This window comes from Salmo trutta, unplaced genomic scaffold, assembly GCF_901001165.1.
Source record: "Salmo trutta unplaced genomic scaffold, fSalTru1.1, whole genome shotgun sequence".
In the NCBI taxonomy this organism is placed as follows: Eukaryota; Metazoa; Chordata; class Actinopteri; order Salmoniformes; family Salmonidae; genus Salmo; species Salmo trutta.
Window position 1 is genome coordinate 502,225 of NW_021822395.1, and position 20,426 is coordinate 522,650.

The 20,426-nt window shown below is 40.2% G+C and overlaps 1 protein-coding gene across 3 annotated transcripts; it reads right to left on the reverse strand.

The window, feature by feature from the left end:
• Positions 1–9,480: 9,480 nt before the first annotated feature.
• LOC115182095 (OX-2 membrane glycoprotein-like) lies at positions 9,481–15,747 on the reverse strand. Of its 3 annotated transcripts, none has more exons than XM_029743750.1 (6): positions 15,563–15,747; positions 10,692–11,027; positions 10,195–10,500; positions 10,073–10,108; positions 9,882–9,987; positions 9,481–9,768 (listed from the first exon to the last, which is right to left on the reverse strand). In XM_029743750.1, the coding sequence occupies exons 1-6, from the start codon at positions 15,636–15,638 to the stop codon at positions 9,714–9,716; spliced, it is 915 nt and encodes a 304-aa protein (XP_029599610.1). In that variant the 5' UTR covers positions 15,639–15,747; the 3' UTR covers positions 9,481–9,713. The 3 variants fall into 3 exon arrangements, with proteins under 3 accessions (XP_029599610.1, XP_029599609.1, XP_029599608.1); XM_029743749.1 differs by having other exon boundaries at positions 9,481–9,792; positions 9,882–9,975; positions 15,563–15,741; XM_029743748.1 differs by having other exon boundaries at positions 9,481–9,792; positions 15,563–15,741.
• Positions 15,748–20,426: the final 4,679 nt, after the last annotated feature.

Here is a 20,426-nt window from a genome sequence, read left to right on the forward strand (position 1 = left end):
TTAAGAATGCTTTTGAATCTTAAACAATCTAAAACATTATACAGCTCAAGCGAGAATAATAGCCTAATTTATAAACAGTGTCAAATCAAGTGGGGTCAAACACAACAAGCAACATCCATGATCTAAATAAATACAAACAGTAACTAAAACTTGATATATCAAACAATCAAAGTGCAAAACATTGTTATCATCACCATTATATTTTCAGGGCTCAAATACATTCATACATTGTATTGATATAAAGGAGGTAAAACATCCATGTATCTGTATTACTATAGGTACAGTATGTAATAATAACAGCATAAACCTCACATTAACACAAGTGCTATCATATTTAAATGGATTCAAGTTAAATTCCTGGTGTGTCATAAAGCCAACTGTAGGTGGTGCTGTGTTCTAATAGATGATATTTCCTCACTGACAAACCTCATCTCTCAAAACTAAAGTGCAATTTCAAAAAAAAACAACACTATTAGCGACATTATGTAATGTTTGGTGCAGGTGTAAATCATCTTACATATGACTGGGGAAGAAATATGACTCTGACAACTCAAAAAGGTTCAATATATGTATCTAGAACACAGTGCATCTACCTGTCTGACTGTCTCATTAGAAATGTTTGTCATAACCACATCCTTCTAAACGTAGGAACTGGGCTAATAAAGAACACTAATAAAGAACAGGAAGGCCTGCACACTGTTCATCCTCCCAAGACTCCCAGACACTCTCATCCTCATTCATCAATAGTAGTACTGTATCTTGCTAGTCACCATGCATTTAATATGACCTTTGTCATACAATTAGAATATACTGTAATATTCTAAAGATGGATTAGTAGTCTGGCTGAGACATTTTAAACAGGTTAGTGGATCTCATGTCTTGAGGAATGGGACTCTAACATTTACAATCTCTGTTTCAAGCACTCTACCAGGATGATCCATTAACGTTGTACTAATACATTTAGAATGTACTGGAGATTGTTGTTAATGGCTTTCAGGACCACACCAATGATACTGATAAGAGTCAGATCATCTGTTGTAATAGTGTACTACTTTGTGGGTATTTAGAGTTACATATTCTCCAGGGGGACATGTGATGCTGAAAAACAATTCAATGTTTTCTAATCTATTTCTTACCTACAGTAAGAACACTTTACTTGAAACCATACTGTTATTTAGAATATATGTCTTACTGTTAGACCTCTATATTTCAGGGTCCTCGTGTTGAGGGTTGATAGTTCTTCCTGTTCTATGTCATGGGCTGTGGAATTTGGGCTAAATACAGATTGTCAAACTTACAAAAACAATGTCAAATTAATACTGTATTTTCACTTTGCCATCTGAACAGTAAAACTTTGACTTATCCGTTTGCACACCCACAGTGACACAGCAATGAAACAGTGAACCCAGCACTGCACCAATCCCTGTTGGCTTAACTGTGAAAGATGACAAGATGAGAATGGTACAATTCACAGATAAGTGTCAGATTAGTTGTGGTCATTATATTAATGACTTACCACTGATCCTGTCACCATCAGTGACCTCAGGTTCACCTAGCACAGAACATACAGAGACAGTACTTCAGAATGACACCAGCATGTTGGTTGTTACTGTAGGCATGTACTGAACCATTTCTACGTTTTCTCGCCTGCAAATTAATCTTGATTTCTAGCTGGAATAACCATGTTTACATTATTGATGACACCTCCAGAGAACGGTGACGCCATACAGCCAACCCTGGTGTCTTTGTCAGGTAGACTGAATGCTGCCAGTGTGGAAGTTATGGTGACAGTGACATTGGGATGGGTGACATTGTGGAACTTTCTAGAATTTCTGTGTCTTCCCAGGTTACTATAGGAGCAGGTCGTCCAGTGGCAGGACAGAGTGGTGTGACTGTTGTTGGTTTGTGTGATGAGTGAGGGTCCATACAGCTCGATAGAACAACAGACATAGTTCACAGTGAATGTAAATACTATAAGGTTTTCATGTACATCAAGGTCAAATGGATGCATGATGATTTGAGGGAATTGTTCCTGGGTTAATAATTTACACACAGGTCAAAGTAGAACAATGGATTGAAGGCATTGGAGGCCATTGTTCCTGTTTTAAATGGATAACACATTGTTTGAAGACCTCAAAAGTAGGCTAATGTTAAGGTGAATCCTCAATTTTGATTTTAGAGTGTAATGTCTCTTTAACCCCTCTTTACAGTGATTGTATTTTACCATTAACTCGGAGGCCGAGTCCACTGATAGCTCCATCTGGATAGGCGTTACACAAACACTTGTCGCAGGACTCGTCTCTTCTTTTTATTTTACTAAAGGCAGTCAGTTAAGAACAAATTCTTGTTTTCAATGACGGCCTACCAAAAGGCCTCCTGTGGGGTGGGGGCTGGGATTAAAATATAGGACACAACACACATCACGATGAGAGAGACCTAAGACAACATAGTATGGCAGCAACACATTACAAAACAGCATGGTAGCAATACAACATGGCAGCAACACAAAACAGGGTACAAACATTATTGGTTACAGACACCAGCACACAGCACAAAGGGCAAGAAGGTAGAGACAACAATACATGACACATCCATAACCTGAGCAGAAACCAGATTGCATACCAGAGAGACCACTATAGACATCAAGAAAGCCAGTCAGTTGATTATTGACAAGTTTTTCCAGCAGTTTTGATAAGCAGGGCAAAATACAAATAAACTCAGCAAAAAAAGAAACGTCCTCTCACTTTCAACTGCGTTTAGTTTCAGCAAACTTAACATGTGTTCCTGACATTTCTAATGGGAATGTCGTGCTCAATGGGATTGAGATCCGGGCTCTTCGCTGGCCATGGCAGGACACTGACATTCCTGTCTTGCAGGAAATCACGCACAGAATGAGCAGTATGGCTGGTGGCATTGTCATGCTGGAGGGTCATGTCAGGATGAGCCTGCAGGAAGGGTACCACATGAGGGAGGAGGATGTCTTCCCTGTAACGCAAAGCGTTGAGATTGCCTGCAATGACAACAAGCTCAGTCCGATGATGCTGTGACACACCGCCCCAGACCATGACGGACCCTCCCCCTCCAAATTGATCCTGCTCCAGAGTACAGGCCTCAGTGTAACGCTCATTCCTTCGACGATAAACGCAAATCCAACCATCACCCCATGTGAGACAAAACCTTGACTCGTCAGTGAAGAGCACTTTGTCAGTCCCGTCTGGTCCAGCAACGGGGGGTTTGTGCCCATAGGCGACGTTGTTGCCGGTGATGTCTGGTGAGGACCTGCCTTACAACAGGCCTACAAGTCCTCAGTCCAGCCTCTCTCAGTCTATTGCGGAGAGAGTCTGAGCACTGATGGAGGGATTGTGCGTTCCTGGTGTAATTCGGGCAGTTGTTGTTGCCATCCTGTACCTGTCCCGCAGGTGTGATGCTCGGATGTATCGATCCTGTGCAGGGGTTGTTACACATGGTCTGCCACTTTGAGGACGACCAGCTGTCCGTCCTGTCTCCTTGTAGCGCGGTCTTAGGCGTCTCACAGTACGGATTTTGCAATTTATTGCCCTGGCCACATCTGCAGTCCTCATGCCTCCTTGCAGCATGCCTAAGGCACATTCACGCAGATGAGCAGGGACCCTGGGCATCTTTCTTTTGGTGTTTTTCCAGAGTCTGTAGAAAGGCATCTTTAGTGTCCTAAGTTTTCATAACTGTGACCTTAATTGCCTACCGTCTGTAAGCTGTTAGTGTCTTAACGACCATTCCACAGGTGCATGTTCATTAATTGTTTATGGTTCATTGAACAAGCAAGGGAAACAGTGTGTAAACCCTTTACATTGAAGATCTGTGAAGGTATTTAGATTTTTACAAATTATCTTTGAGTTTAGGCCTATAACAGTTCAAATCAGCTTGATCTCCCCCTTTAAATGAAGAACGAACTGTGGCTGCCTTCGAAACAATGGGAGAGGAGAGACAGGTTAAAAAGGTCAGAGATAGGTTTGGCGATGATAGGGGCAGCAACCTTAAAACCTCTTGACGATCTCGTCCCGTAAGCGGGATCAACATCCAGCGAAAAACTCCTATCGACATTACCATAACGAAATTTAATATTTTTTTTTTTCAAATATAGGACTGTCTCATATCGTTTTATAGATACACCTCTCCTGAATCGACCCACGTCGTCCGATTTCAAAAAGGTTTTACAGGAAAAGCAAAACATTAGATTATGTTAGAGGAGTACATGGTAAAAGTAGCAACATAGCCATTTTCCGACCAACCACATGCATCACAAATAACCAAAAAACAGCTAAATGCAGCACTAACCTTTTACAAACTTCATCAGATGACACACCTAGGACATCATGTTACACAATGCATGCATTCTTTTGTTCAATAAAGTTCATATTTATATATAAAAACAGCATTTGACATCGGCGCCTGACGTTGACTAACTATTTTCCCTCAAATGCATCCCGGGAAACAGTGCTACAATTTACTCAATTACTATTCGAAAACATTTTTAAAATGTAATATTGTCATTCTAAGATTTATAGATGAATATCTCTTGAAAGCACCTGTCATACCAGATTTAAAAATAACTTTACTGGGTAATCACACTTTGCGATAAAAGGGGATGCGATACTCAGAAAATTAGCTAGTATATCCAGCTCGGCGCCATCTTGGAACAATCGCATATCACATCTAATCTTGTATACTATTGTTAATAATCCCTTACCTTTAGTTGTCTTCATCAGAAAGCACTTCCAGGAATCCCAGGTCCACAACAAATGTATTTTCGGTCGAAAAAGTCCATCCTTTATGTTCCATTAGCTTGCTGTTGTTAGCGCGTCTGAAGGCTGTATCCAAATGCTCCGTCGGGCGCGGGACAGCCGTTTCGAAAAAATAAAATTTTTCCCCCATTTAGGTTCGTTCAAACATGTCAAACGTTGTATAACATAAATCTTCAGGGCCTGTTTCAACAAGAGAGCCAATAAGATTCGAGGGGGACGATTGTATTGTGTTTCAAAACGTTTCGAAAGGAGGGGGTAGACAGGGCCGCCGGCGTCATAATGGTGATGGCCCTCCCCCTGTGACCAATTTCCACAGCGTCTCATTCATTCAGTTTCGACAGTAGAAGGCTCGAACCACTTTGTAAAGACTGGGGACATCTAGTGGAAGCAATAGAAAGTGCTCAATGAACCATAGCTCACGGTGTGATTAATAGGCAAAGATGTGAAGTTGAGTCCACAATTCAGAATTCAACTTCCTGTTTCAATCGGTCTCGGGGTTTTGACTGCCATATGAGTTCTGTTATACTCACAGACACCATTCAAACAGTTTTAGAAACTTTAGGGTGTTTTCTATCCACAGGTATTAATTATATGCATATCCCAGCTTCTGAGTTTGATTAGTAGGCCGTTTAAAATGGGCACTAATTTTTTTCAAAATGCGCTGTGGCGCCCCCTATCCTAGGGTAACGTCAAGATTAAAGAAGAAAGGGTCTAAACCATCTGACCCAGAAGTTTTTTGGGTGTCAAGTTTAAGGAGCTCCTCGGACTCAGTGACAGCCTGCAGGGAGAAACCTTTGGAAGATCTGTCTTGCCGAAAGGTTGTAACCAGAATGGTTAACATCAGTACTCAAAACACTCTTCCTTAACCATGTCTGAGTAATGACCAAGCTATACAGAGCACCCTCTGTATATCTTGGAAAAAGGAATCCTTGATAGAATTATTCTTTCCAGGTAATTTTGTCCAGTATGAGGTTGTAGGTTTGGAGTTTCGATCTGGAGTTAAGGTTATGTTGTGGAGGGTAGCATCCTATATATGTCTCTGACAAAAATACAAGTTTATTTAACTCCAAAACTATGTTATTGTAAAAAACATGTTGAAAATGCGAGAGCTCACATGCAGCTGTGTCTCTCTAAGCAGAGGGAGCGTCCTCTTGACAGTCCTCTGATAACGATAGAACAGTTCTGCAGTCCCTCATCTTCAAACTCCACTTTCCCTTGAAAATCTTTGTTCACAAATCAGCTGTGGTGTTTGCTGTGAGAAGCCATATTGTCTCTTTTTGCCAGGTGACTTGCAGCATGTCTTTCGGTTTCATGAGTTCACAGTTTAATACTGCATCTTCTCCTAAGGGTTGCTGTGACAACCTGCTGTGTTTTCATTTTTTTTAAATAATGTGTTATGCTTGTTCGGGTAGCACTCCTCACAGGCAGTTTGGGGTACACTTTTTATGTTGGTGAGATGAAACTACCAAAATTCTGAAAGGTATTATTGTACATCAGAATTGCAACAAGATTTGTACAAGCCTAAAATGTTAGTCCATAATCGTAACATGTTGTTTGTATGTTCACAGATGAAAGTTCACGTTTATGTTTCATGTATGGCTATTCTTACAATCCTAACAATTCAGAATGGATTTTCTTACGATCCTTACGATACGTACGTTCAACGTTTTGGAAGATATCTGGCTCCCTAGATTTATGACACATTGTATAACAAGCGATGTCACAACTACATTACAACATTGTTTAAACATTTTATTTATAAAAGTAGAAAAACACACGCAACAAAGTACATTACAACATTGTGTATCTTACAGCATTTGATTAAGAAAAAGTGAAGAATTATGAAAACCACACAAAAAGTCTAGTGTGGATTTATCATGTTTCATCATTAACCAACTACAAAATATGTTTACAAATGGTATTTAAGTATAAAATAAACAGCAGGCCTATGTGTGTCAGCCATTCAGTCCACTATTCAGTACCCACAATGCCTATGGATAGAAATGGTCTTTAAACCACACAGATGTGTGTGAGACAGTATGGTAGTAACTCAGTTCTCATAACCCTCTAAAACTTTTAGAAGATAGAAAAGTTAAAACTGTCACGTGTTGACAGCTATGGTCTAAAACAAACAGAACTGACCAGAGAGTTTAAAATACACTACCATTAAAGTGATCATTACACTTTTATTTAATCCATTTTAGAATAGTTCCAAAGGATGAGCCTAAAATAGTGTATAAGAGGTCATACAAAAAGTTTTGTTGTGAGTCATATGTTGATGAGGTAAATAATATTTGCTGGTCTTTGATGTGTAATGAGGAGCAACCAGACACTGCACTTGACGCATTTATGAAATTTCTTATTCCAGTTACTAATTAGCATGCACCCATTAAGAAAATGACTGTAAAAACTGTTAAATCCTTGTGGATTGCTGAGGAATTGAAAAATTGTATGGGTGAGAGGGATGAGGCAAAAAGGTCTGGCAGCCCAACTGATTGGAAAATGCATTACAAATGAAGAAATCATGACTAAACAAAATAAAACTACACATTGAAACAAAAATAAATGATATAAAGAATCATAGTAAAAAGCTTTGGAGCACCTTAAATGAAATATTGGGAAAAAAGGCAAACTCAGCTCCATCATTCATTGAATCAGATGGCTCATTCATCCCAAAACCAGCTGATATTGCCAACTACTTTAATGACTTTTTCATTGGCAAGATATGCAAACTTAGGTGTGACATGCCAGCAGCAAATACTGATACTACACATCCAAGTATATCGGACCAAATTATGAAAGACAAGAATAGTACTTTTGAATTCCGTAAAGTCAGTTTGGAAGAGGTAAAACAATTATTGTTGTCTATCAACAATGACAAGCCAACAGGGTCTGACAATCTGGATGGATAATTACACCTTATGGAACAACGGGGACTGCGAAGAGACACACAAAGGTACAGACACATGCATACATTGTGATATTGTTGCATGGTGGTATTAACTGTTGGGGCTAGGGGGCAGTATTTTCATGGCCGGATAAAAAACTTACCCGATTTAATCTGGTTACTACTCCTGCCCAGTAACTAGAATATGCATATAATTAGTAGATTTGGATAGAACGCACTCTAAGGTTTCTAAAACTGTTTGAATGGTGTTGGTGAGTATAACAGAACTCATATGGCAGGCCAAAACCTGAGAAGATTCCATGCAGGAAGTGGAAATCTGATTTGTGGAATCACCTTCAACACTTTGCCTATGAAACACACCGTGAGTTAGGATTAATTTAGCACTTCCTAAGGCTTCCACTAGATGTCACCAGTCTTTACAAAGTGGTTTGAGTCTTCTCAGGTAGAAACTGACCGAACGAGAGGCCTGGAAAGTTGGTCATAGAGGGAGGGCCATTACTACTATGATGCGGGCGCCCGTGGGTACCCTCTCCTTCCGAAACGTTTAGTAAGACAATGCAATCGTCCGCCTTGAATATTATTGAAGCTCTGATTGAAAAAGGCCCTAAAGATTTATGTTATACAACGTTTGACATGTTTGAACGAATGTAAATATATATTTTTTTGCACATCCGTGACGACAAGTCCCGCGCGCCTCGTACATTATGAGTAGCCTTCGGAACACGCTAACAAGAAGGAGCTATTGGGACATAAATTATTAACTTTTTCGAACAAAACTACATTTGTTGTGGACCTGGGATTTCTGGAAGTGCCTTCTGATGAAGATAATCAAAGGTAAGGGAATATTTACAATAGTATATTTTTCTGAGCATAGCACCTCGTTTATTGCAAAGTGTGATTTCCCAGTAAAGTTCTTTTAAAATCTGGCAATGCGGTTGCATTCACGAGATGTTAATCTATAATTCTTTGAATGACAATATTAGATTTGACCAATGTTTTCAAATAGTAATTTTGTAAATTGTAGCGCTGATTCACCGGAAGCATTGGAGGGAAAATATTTTCTGAACATCACGCGCCGATGTAAAATGCTGTTTTTATATATAAATATGAACTTTATCGAACAAAATAATGCATGTATTGTGTAACATGATGTCCTAGGAGTGTCATCTGATGAAGATTGTCAAAGGTTAGTGCATAATTTTAGCTGGTTTTCTGCTTTTGGTGACGCCTGTCTTTGCATTGAAAATAGCTGTGTGTAATGTTTTGTCAATGTACTGTCCTAACATAATCTAACTTTATGCTTTTGCCGTAAAGCCTCTTTGAAATCTGATGACGTGGTTGGATTAAGGAGGTGTTTATCTTTCAAATGGTGTAAAATAGTTGATTGTTTGGGAAATTTAAATTATTAGATTTTTGCTATCTTATCAAGCAATCCCGTTACCGGGATGAGAACGGGAAGGGGTCCCATAGAGGTTAAACCTGTTGTACAGTAGATATGTAGTGGTGTAATAATGTTATATGATGTACTGTTTTATCTTTTGTTTTAAATATAATGTAAGTACTTTGATATGTTTGGACCCCAGGAAGAGTAGCAGCTAATGGGGTTCCCTAATAAATACAAAATACAAATAACATACTGGAACAACAATGCAGCAATGCAACAAATGCAACTCGTATGCATGTATGCAGTCACCATGACTAGCACTCTACCAGGATGTTCAAATAAGTTTGTACTAATACATTTAGAATGTACTGGAGATTGTTGTGGTCCTGAAAGACATTAACACCAATGATGCTGATAAGAGTCAAATCATCTGTTGTAATAGTGTACTGACCTAACTGCTTTGTGGGTATTTACAGTTACATATTCTCCAGGGAGGACATATGATGCTGAAAAACAATTCAGTGTTTTCTACTCTATTTCTTACCTACAGTAAGTACAAACACTGTTTACTAGAAACCATAAACCCTACTGTTAATTACAATGTGTCTTACTGTTAGATTAGACTTCTAGATTTCAGCCATCATGTTGAGGGTTGAGTGTTGAGTGTTGATAGTTCTTCCTGTTCTCCTGACTTCCTGTCATTGGCTGTGGGATTTGGGCTAAAGATGTTTTTTGTAAGTTTGACAATCAATGTCAATGTCAAAGTAATACTGTATTTTATCTTTGTCATCTGAACAGTAAAACCTACCTTGTCATTGTATTTCTCAGTTTGCACCACAGTACCACAGCAGCTCCACAGCACACAGCAATGAAACACAGTGAACCCATCACTGCAACAATTACTGTTGAATTACCTGTGAAAGATGACAAGATGAGAATGGTACAATTCACAGATAAGAGAGTCAGAGATTAGTTGTGGTCATTATATTAATGACTTACCACTGATCCTGTCACCATCAGTGACCTCAGGTTCACCTAGCACAGAACATACAGAGACAGTACTTCAGAATGACACCAGCATGTTGGTTGTTACTGTAGGCATGTACTGAACCATTTCTCACCAGGAAATGAAGCTTGATTTCTAGCTGGAATAACCATGGATACGTTCTTGGTGACACCTCCAGAGAACAGTGACACCACACAGCCAACCCTGATGTCTTTGTCAGGTACACTGAATGCTGCCAGCGTGGAAGTTATGGTGACAGTGACAGTTCCATTGTGATGGGTGACATTGGCCATTGTGGAATTTTCTTTAATTTCTGTGTCTTCCCAGGTCACTATAGGAGTAGGTTGTCCAGTAGCAGAACAGGACAGAGTGGTGTGACTGTTGTTGGTTTGTGTGATGAGGAGTGAGGGTCCATACAGCTCTATAGAACATCAACAGACACAGTTCACAGTGAGACCACAATGAATCCATTTACATGATTTAGTAAATGATTCCATTTTGATAAATGGTTTCAAGACATTGGATGTATGATCTAATAAAATGGCTGCCTGAAGTTCTGAAGAAGTTGTTCTGGGTCAATCATTTACAGTACATTATGTTATCAGATTTTACCATTTACTTGGAGGCAGGTCCTTCCGCTGATAGGTCCATCTGGAAAGGTGTTAAACAGACACTTGTAGCAGCACTCGTCTCCTCTCGACACTCCTCTGATGACAATAGAGCAGTTCTGCAGTCCCTCGTCTTCAAACTCCACTTTCCCCTGAAAAGGTGGGTTGACATTGGAACCGCGTTTGCTGTAAGTGGCCACATTTTCATTCGCCTCAGTTGTCACTTTTTGCCAGGTGACTTGCCGCACGTTTTTGGGTGTCATGAGCTCACAGTTTAAGACTGCATCTTCTCCCAGGGTTGCTCTGACAACCTGCTGTGTTCTCACCAGATGAGAGAGCCCTGCATGAAGACAGTTACACACTATTTAGTACATTACAAACTCTTTCTCTCACACACACACACACACACACACACACACTAGAGGTCGACCGATTCATCGGAATGGCTGATTAATTAGGGCCGAGTTCAAGTTTTCATAACAATCGGTAATCGGTATTTTTGGCCACCGATTTGCCGATTATTTATTTATAATTGGGGTTTTTTACACCTTTATTTAACTAGGCAAGTCAGATTAAGAACACATTCTTATTTACAATGACGGCCTAGAAACGGGGGTTAACTGCCTTGTTCAGGGGTGATTCGTTTTTGCAACCTTCGGTTACCAGACCAACGCTCTAACCACCTATCTTACATTGCACTCCACAAGGATTAACAGGCTGACTACCTGTTACGCGAGGACAGCAAGAAGCAAAGGTAAGTTGCTAGCTAGCATTAGACGTATAAAAAAACTATCAATCTTAACATAATCACTAGTTAACTACACATGGTTGATGATATTACTAGTTTATCTAACGTGTCCTGCGTTGCATATAATCGATGCGGTGCCTGTTAATTTTCATTGAATCACAGCCTACTTCGACAAACGGGTGTTGATTTAACAAGCGCATTTGCGAAAAAAGTACTGTCGTTGCACCAATGTACCTAACCATAAACATCAATGCCTAACAGGAATATTTAGACTTAGCCACCCATTAGATAAAATACAGAACGGTTCCGTATGTCACTGAAAGAAAAAAACGTTTGTTTTCGAGATGATAGTTTCCGGATTCGACCATATTAATGACCTAAGGCTCGTATTTCTGTGTGTTTATTATATTATAATTAATTCTATGATTTGATAGAGCAGTCTGACTGAGCGGTGGTAGAGAGCAGCAGGCTCGTAAGCATTCATTCAAACAGCCCTTCGCTGTGCTTCAAGCATTGCGCTGTTTATGACTTCAACCTGGGTGGGTATAATTTGTGGAACGTTCCAACAGGAATCTATTCCAAAAACTTCGTAAATAACAAGGTTTCCAAAAAACAACGCATACAAAGTTGTATATCGGCAGAATAAGATACCGGGTAGGGAGTGGTCTATTTCATTGCGTTTTTCACTCATCACGTTTATTCCGAAAAATGTCTGTCCTCACATGTCTGTTTGCCTATGGACAAACATTAAGAATAAGCTACGTGGTGAGTTGATGCCTATTCGGCAGCTAGTTAGCTAGGTTTGTATGCGTTGCTACTTTGTATGCGTTGTTGGTTGGCAACCTTTTACTTTACATTTTTTGGAACAGATTCCTGTTGGAACGTTCCACCCCTTCAAGCCTATCAACTCCCAAGATTAGGCTGGTGTAACCGATGTGAAATGGCTAGCTAGTTAGTCGGGTGCGCGCTAATAGCGTTTCAAACGTCACTCGCTCTGAGACTTGGAGTAGTTGTTTCCCTTGCTCTGCATGGGTAACACTGCTTCGAGGGTGGCTGTTGTCGATGTGTTCCTGGTTTGAGCCCAGGTAGGAGCGAGGAGAGGGACGGAAGCTATACTGTTACACTGGCAATACTAAAGTGCTTATAAGAACATCCAATAGTCAAAGGTATATGAAATACAAATCGTATAGAGAGAAATAGTCCTATAATAACTACAACCTAAAACTTCTTACCTGGGAATATTGAAGACTCATGTTAAAAGGAACCACCAGCTTTCATATGTTCTCATGTTCTGAGCAAGGCACTTAAACGTTAGCTTTCTTACATGGCACATATTGCACTTTACTTTCTTCTCCAACACTTTGTTTTGCATTATTTAAACCAAATTGAACATGTTTCATTATTTATTTGAGGCTAAATTGATTTTATTGATGTATTATATTAAGTTAAAATAAGTGTTCATTCAGTATTGTTGCAATTGTCATTATTACAACAAAATAATAATCGGCCGATTTATCGGTATCGGGGTTGAAAAATCATAATCGGTAAACCTCTAACACACACACACACACACACACACACACACACACACACTCAGTTGGTAGATAATGGTGTGTTGTGGGTTTGATTCCAATACTATAAAAAAATGTAGGTCGCTTGGAGAAAAGCATCAGCTAAAAGCCATATTTTTAAAATATAGATTTATAGATTTTGTCGCACAGGGCTTTGCCTTTTTCTGTTTTTGATTATTTATGTTAATACAATGTGCAGGAGGGCCAAAGTGCCAATTGTATGACTTTGAGGCAATTTGTGTTGCATAGTTTAGTGTAGTGTATTGTAGTGTTATTTTATGTAGCGTTGTGTTGCGATGCGTAGCGTTGTGTTATGTACTGTTGTTATGTAGTGTAGTGTATTGTAGTGTTGTTTTGTGTAGCGTTGTGTTGCAATGGGAATCGTAGCGTTGTGTCATGTTATGTAACTGTTTGAATAAAGTTGAGTGAGACAGAATGAAACATCTTTGTGTGATGTCATCATGAAATGTGCAGAAAGTTCCACTTTACTGAAAGCCGACAATCACTTTATTATGAGGCATTTCATCACTTTACATAAAGCAGTCAAAGATGACTTTATAGTGAAGCCATAATCAACTGGCGGACCGCAGTCCAGATCCACACCTAGAAAACGGACCCCACCTATTAATACGGACCGCGAGTCCCAAGATCTTTTTAGGAACTCAGTCAGGCTTTCAACTTACAGCTGTTGGTAGCTGCAATAGTAGAATCAACAAGGTACAATTTCAAAATGTTTGTAGTGCACGGGCAGGTTTCCTCTTATGTCATTCCCTGACAGAGCTATTTCTAACCTGTCAGAAATATCCAGTTGATCAACTACTAGCCCAAGTCAGCTAGATAGGTAAGTTAGGCCAACCAGCTATCTACATCTTGTAGTTGTCATGGCCAGATTAAGTAACCAGGGGCCTCGACCCCAAAGGGCCCGGCATTTAGTTGAATCACTCAGGTATCATATGAACACACATAAGACATGTCAAAATGTGTAGAATTGCAGGAAATTTGCTTAAAAACTTCAAAATGTTCTCTCCACCAACAAGAGGGCTGTGAACAGTTTGAACAGTTTGGGGTGGCATGGGTTGTGAGGTTGGGGTTTGTTACCATGCCGATATATTACAATATCCATCTGGACCTTTGTCACCTCGGAAAGCTGTGTGACTGGACCTTCTCAAATAGTAGTTGAGTACCCCTGTTATAGTGGCTAATAAGTATGCTATAACACACCATGAGAAAGATGATGTGCTGCTCATTGACAAAGAATGTATAAAAATGCATCACACTGACGGTCATTATAATGCTGTATGATCCTTGAGGAAAAAGTGACCAGCAGTTATGAAGCACTATGTTGCTGTATATTATAAGTCATTATGTTTATACTTATAATGCATTAGGTGACTTTATGAGACTTATTGAGTATTTATTTGTGTCTATAACTATGCTTATACCGCATTATTAACCTGTCATAGTGCATTATGAGTACATGTATAATGCTGTATAATGCATCATGCATATGGGATTCATAGAAAGTGTTACAGTATATACTGTGCATTAGGAAAGTATTCAGACCCCTTCAACTTTTTCACATTTTGTTACGCTACAGCCTTGTTCTAAAATTGAATAATTTTTTCAAGAAATCTGAGTAACTGACAGCATTATGGGTTAGTAAGTGACTGCAGTAGGGGTTAGTAACTGACTGCAGTATGGGTTAGTAACTGACAGCATTATGGGTTAGTAAGTGACTGCAGTATGGGTTAGTAACTGACTGCAGTACGGTTAAGTAACTGACAGCAGTATGGGTTAGTAACTGACTGCAGTATGGGTTAGTAACTGACAGCAGTATGGGTTAGTAACTGACTACAGTATGGGTTAGTAACTGACTGCAGTATGGGTTAGTAACTGACAGCAGTATGGGTTAGTAACTGACTGCAGTATGGGTTAGTAACTGACAGCAGTATGGGTTAGTAACTGACAGCAGTATGGGTTAGTAACTGACTACAGTATGGGTTAGTTACTGACTGCAGTATGGGTTAGTAACTGACTGCAGTATGGGTTAGTAACTGACTGCAGTATGGGTTAGTAACTGACAGCAGTATGGGTTAGTAACTGACTGCAGTATGGGTTAGTAACTGACAGCAGTATGGGTTCATGTGGTGAATTATTAAAGTAACATCAACTACAGAATGTGTGAACATCAGTGAATATAAGGAACTATGACTATAGATCAATCCTCTTTGTTCACTGATTAAATCATAGTTTATACAGTGAATTTCACTACACTACACAGTATATACAGTGAATTTCACTACACTATACAGTTTATACAGTGAATTTCACTACATTCATAATGTAATTTATCTGTATATATTTTAGTTTATCTGTGTAGTGGAAGATAAATAAAAAAATGAATGCAGAGTATTGAAATAAATAGGTTTGAACAGTTAAACAGGTTTGAAAGCACCTCATTTCATAAAGAAAAGCAACAGTGTCAGCAATACTGTGTCAATTCAAATAAAAAGCTGACAAATGCAGTATATCATGTATAAAACAGATATAACTCACCTTTAGGGAGGACTATTAGCTGAATAAACAGGTAGTGGTGGAGCAGAGGAGCCATGGTGACAATGTGAGTTCTCATATGAAGAATTTTGAATTTCCCACCAACGGACCTTTTGGGCGGAAGCCCCTCCCCTTAAAGTGAAAGTAAACTCTGCTGGTGTATTACCAGTGTTAGTTGAACTCTTCTTAAAACAGATAGGAGCTGACATATTACACACACAGCCAATGGAGCCTGGTGCAGCGCTATAACAACCTAGCCCTGATTGTGATGTTACTGTAAACAGAGCTAGAACAAAGTAGCCCTGATTTTAAATGGGGATTTTACTGTAGAACAAGGTGACAATGGGTGATTTTTTTAAATATAGCGTATAGTTTTATATCAAACTGGGAGAACACAATATATTTAAAGAATGCTTTTGAATCTTAAACAATATAAAACATTATACAGATCAAGTGAGAATAGTAGCCTGATTTATAAACAGTGTCAAATCAAGTGGGGTCAAACACAACAAGCAACATCCATGATTAAAATAAATACAAACAGGAACTCAAACTTGATACACTTAAATCTAGTGAACAAGGTACAGTATATCAAACAATCAAAGTGCAAAACATTGTTATCGTCACCATTATATTTTAAGGGCTCAAATACATTCATACATTGTATTGATATAAAGGAGGTAAAACATCCATGTATCTGTATTACTATAGGTACAGTATGTAATAATAACAGCATAAACCTCACATTAACACAAGTGCTATCATATTTAAATGGATTCAAGTTAAATTCCTGGTGTGTCATAAAGCCAACTGTAGGTGGTGCTGTGTTCTAATAGATGATATTTCCTCACTGACAAACCTCATCTCTCAAAACTAAAGTGCAATTTAAAAAAAAAACAACACTATTAGCGACATTATGTAATGTATGGTGCAGGTGTAAATCATCTTACATATGACTGGGGAAGAAATATGACTCTGACAACTCAAAAAGGTTCAATATATGTATCTAGAACACAGTGCATCTACCTGTCTGACTGTCTCATTAGAAATGTTTGTCATAACCACATCCTTCTAAACGTAGGAACTGGGCTAATAAAGAACACTAATAAAGAACAGGAAGGCCTGCACACTGTTCATCCTCCCAAGACTCCCAGACACTCTCATCCTCATTCATCAATAGTAGTACTGTATCTTGCTAGTCACCATGCATTTAATATGACCTTTGTCATACAATTAGAATATACTGTAATATTCTAAAGATGGATTAGTAGTCTGGTTGAGACATTTTAGAGGATCTCATCTCTTGAGGAACAGGGCTCTTCTGCAACTGGACTCTAACATTTACAATCTCTGTTTCAAGCACTACCAGGATGATCCAATAAGGTTGTACTAATACATTTAGAATGGACTGGAGATTGTTGTGGTCCTGAAAGACATTAACATCAATGATACTGATGAGTCAAATAATCTTTTGTAATAGTGTACTGACCTAACTGCTTTGTGGGTATTTACAGTTACATATTCTCCAGGGAGGACATATGATGCTGAAAAACAATTCAATGTTTTCTAATCTATTTCTTACTTACAGTAAGTACAAACACTGTTTACTTGAAATCATACAAATATTTCAGGGTCATCATTTTGAGGGTTGAGTGTTGATGGATCTTCTTGTTCTCAAATCAAATCAAATGTATTTGCCACATACACATGGTTAGCAGATGTTAATGCAAGTGTAGCGAAATGCTTGTGCTTCTAGTTCCGACCATGAAGTAATATCTAACAAGTAATCTACCAATTCCACAACAACTACCTTGTACACACAAGTGTAAAGGAATGAATATGAATATGTACATAAAAATATATAAATTAGTGATGGCCGAACGGCGTAGGCAAGATGTAATAGATGGTATGGAGTACAGTATATGCAGTGGGGGAAAAAAGTATTTGATCCCCTGCTGATTTTGTACGTTTGCCCACTGACAAAGAAAGGATCAGTCTATAATTTTAATGGTAGGTTTATTTGAACAGTGAGAGACAGAATAACAACAAAAATTTCCAGAAAAACGCATGTCAGAAATGTGGTGTGGTGCAGCATCATACTGTGGTGCAGCATCATACTGCGGTGCAGCATCATACTGTGGTACAGCATCATACTGTGGTGCAGCATCATACTGTGGTGCAGCATCATACTGTATTTCCTGACGGACCTGTGATTCGAACCAGCAACACTCTAGTTACTGGTCCGCCTCTCTAACTCTAGGCTACCTACAGTTCTACCAGATGACTCAGTACACATTTCAATACAATCACAGGATATCAAAGTTTACAGTAGCTTAGTCATCAGATAAGGAGTGGCTACCCTGTAATCCAAGATGGCGTAGCAGTCAGACGTCTTTGTCCTGTCGTGTCCCTTGTATATATCTTTTTACATCATTTTCTTCGCATACAGTACATATGAGATGAGTATTGTAGGGTATGAAAACATATAAAGCGGCATTGTTTAAGGTGGCTAGTGATACATTACATCAGGATGGCATAGAGTACAGTATGTACTTATGAGATGAGTAATGTAGGTTATGAAAACATTATATAAAGTGGCATTGTTTAAAGTGGCTAGTGATACATCAAGATGGCAAGATGCAGTAGATGGTATGGCGTACAGTATATACATATGAGATGAATAATGTAGGTTATGTAAACATGATCTAATATAAATAATATAAAGTGGCAAGTGATAAATTGATTACATCAATTTTCCCATTATTAAAGTGGCTTGAGTTGAGTCAGTATGTTGGCAGCAGCCACCCAATGTTAGTGATGCTGTTTAGCAGTCTGATGGCCTTGAGATAGAAGCTGTTTTTCAGTCTCTCGGTTCCAGCTTTGATGCACCTGTACTGACCTCGCCTTCTGGATGTTAGCGGGGTGAACAGGCAGTGGCTCGGGTGGTTGTTGTCCTTGATGATCTTTTTGGCCTTCCTGTGACATCGGGTGGTGTAGGTGTCCTGGAGGGCAGGTAGTTTGCACCCGGTGATGCGTTGTGCAGACCTCACTACCCTCTGGAGAGCCTTCCGGTTATGGGCGGAGCAGCTGCCGTACCAGGCGGTGATATAGCCCGACAGGATGCTCTCGATTGTGCATCTGTAAAAGTTTGTGAGTGTTTTTGGTGACAAGCCAAATTTCTTCAGCCTCCTGAGGTTGAAGAGGCGCTGTTGCGCCTTCTTCACCACGCTGTCTGTGTGGGTGGACCATTTCAGTTTGTCCGTGATGTGTACGCCGAGGAACTTAAAACTCTCTACCCTCTCCATTACTGTCCCGTCAATGTAGATAGGGGGCTGCTCCCTCTGCTGTTTCCTGAAGTCCACGATCATCTCTTTTGTTTTGTTGACATTGACTGTGAGGGTATTTTCCTGACACCAAACTCCGTGGGCCCTCACCTCCTCCCTGTAGGCTGTCTCGTCGTTGTTGGTAATCAAGCCTACCACTGTAGTGTCGTCTGCAAACTTGATGATTGAGTTGGATGCGTGCATGGCCACGCAGTCGTGGGTGAACAGGGAGTACAGGAGAGGGCTGAGAACGCACCCTTGTGGGGACCCAGTGTTGAGGATCAGCGGGGTGGAGATGTTGTTACCTACCCTCACCACCTGGGGGCGGCCCGTCAGGAAGTCCAGGACCCAGTTGCACAGGGCGGGGTCGAGACCCAGGGTCTCGAGCTTAATGACGAGTTTGGGGGGTACTATGGTGTTGAATGCTGAGCTGTAGTCGATGAACAGCATTCTTACATAGGTATTCCTCTTGTCCAGATGGGTTAGGGCAGTGTGCAGTGTGATGGCGATTGGGTCGTCTGTGGACCTATTGGGTCGGTAAGCAAATTGGAGTGGGTTTGGGTGTCAGGTAGGGTGGAGGTGATATGGTCCTTGACTAGTCTCTCAAAGCACTTCATGATGACGGAAGTGAGTGCTACAGGGCGGTAGTCATTTAGCTCATTTACCTTAGTTTTCTTGGGAACAGGAACAATGGTGGCCCTCTTGAAGCATGTGGGGACAGCAGACTGGGATAAGGATTGATTGAATATGTCTGTAAACACACCAGCCAGCTGGTCTGCGCATGCTCTGAGGACGCGGCCGGGGATGCCGTCTGGGCCTGCAGCCTTGCGAGGGTTAACACGTTTAAATGTTTTACTCACGTTGGCTACAGTGAAGGAGAGCCTGCAGGTTTTGGTAGCGGGCCATGTTAGTGGCACTGTATTGTCCTCAAAGCGAGCAAAAAAGTCGTTTAGTCTGTCTGGGAGCACGGCATCGTGATCCGCGACGGGGCTGATTTTTCTTTTGTAGTCTGTGATTGACTGTAGATCCTGCCACATAGCTCTCGTGTCTGAGCCGTTGAATTGCGACTCCGCTTTGTCTCTATACTGACGCTTAGCTTGTTTGATTGCCTTGCGGAGGGAATAGCTACACTGTTTGTATTCGGTCATGTTTCGGGTCACTTTGCCCTGATTAAAAGCAGTGGTTCGCGCGTTCAGTTTTGCGCGAATGCTGCCATCAATCCACGGTTTCTGGTTGGGGAATGTTTTAATAGACGCTGTTGGAATGACATCACCGATGCACTTGTTAATGAACTCGCACACCGAGTCAGCGTATTCGTCAATGTTGTTGTTCACAGCAATGCGGAACATATCCCAGTCCACGTGATCGAAGCAATCTTGAAGCGTGGAATCCGACTGGTCGGACCAGCGTTGAACAGACCTGAGGGCGGGAGCTTCCTGTTTTAGTTTCTGTCTATAGGCTGGGAGCAACAAAATGGAGTCGTGGTCAGCTTTTCCAAAGGGAGGGCAGGGGAGGGCCTTATATGCGTTGCGGAAGTTAGAATA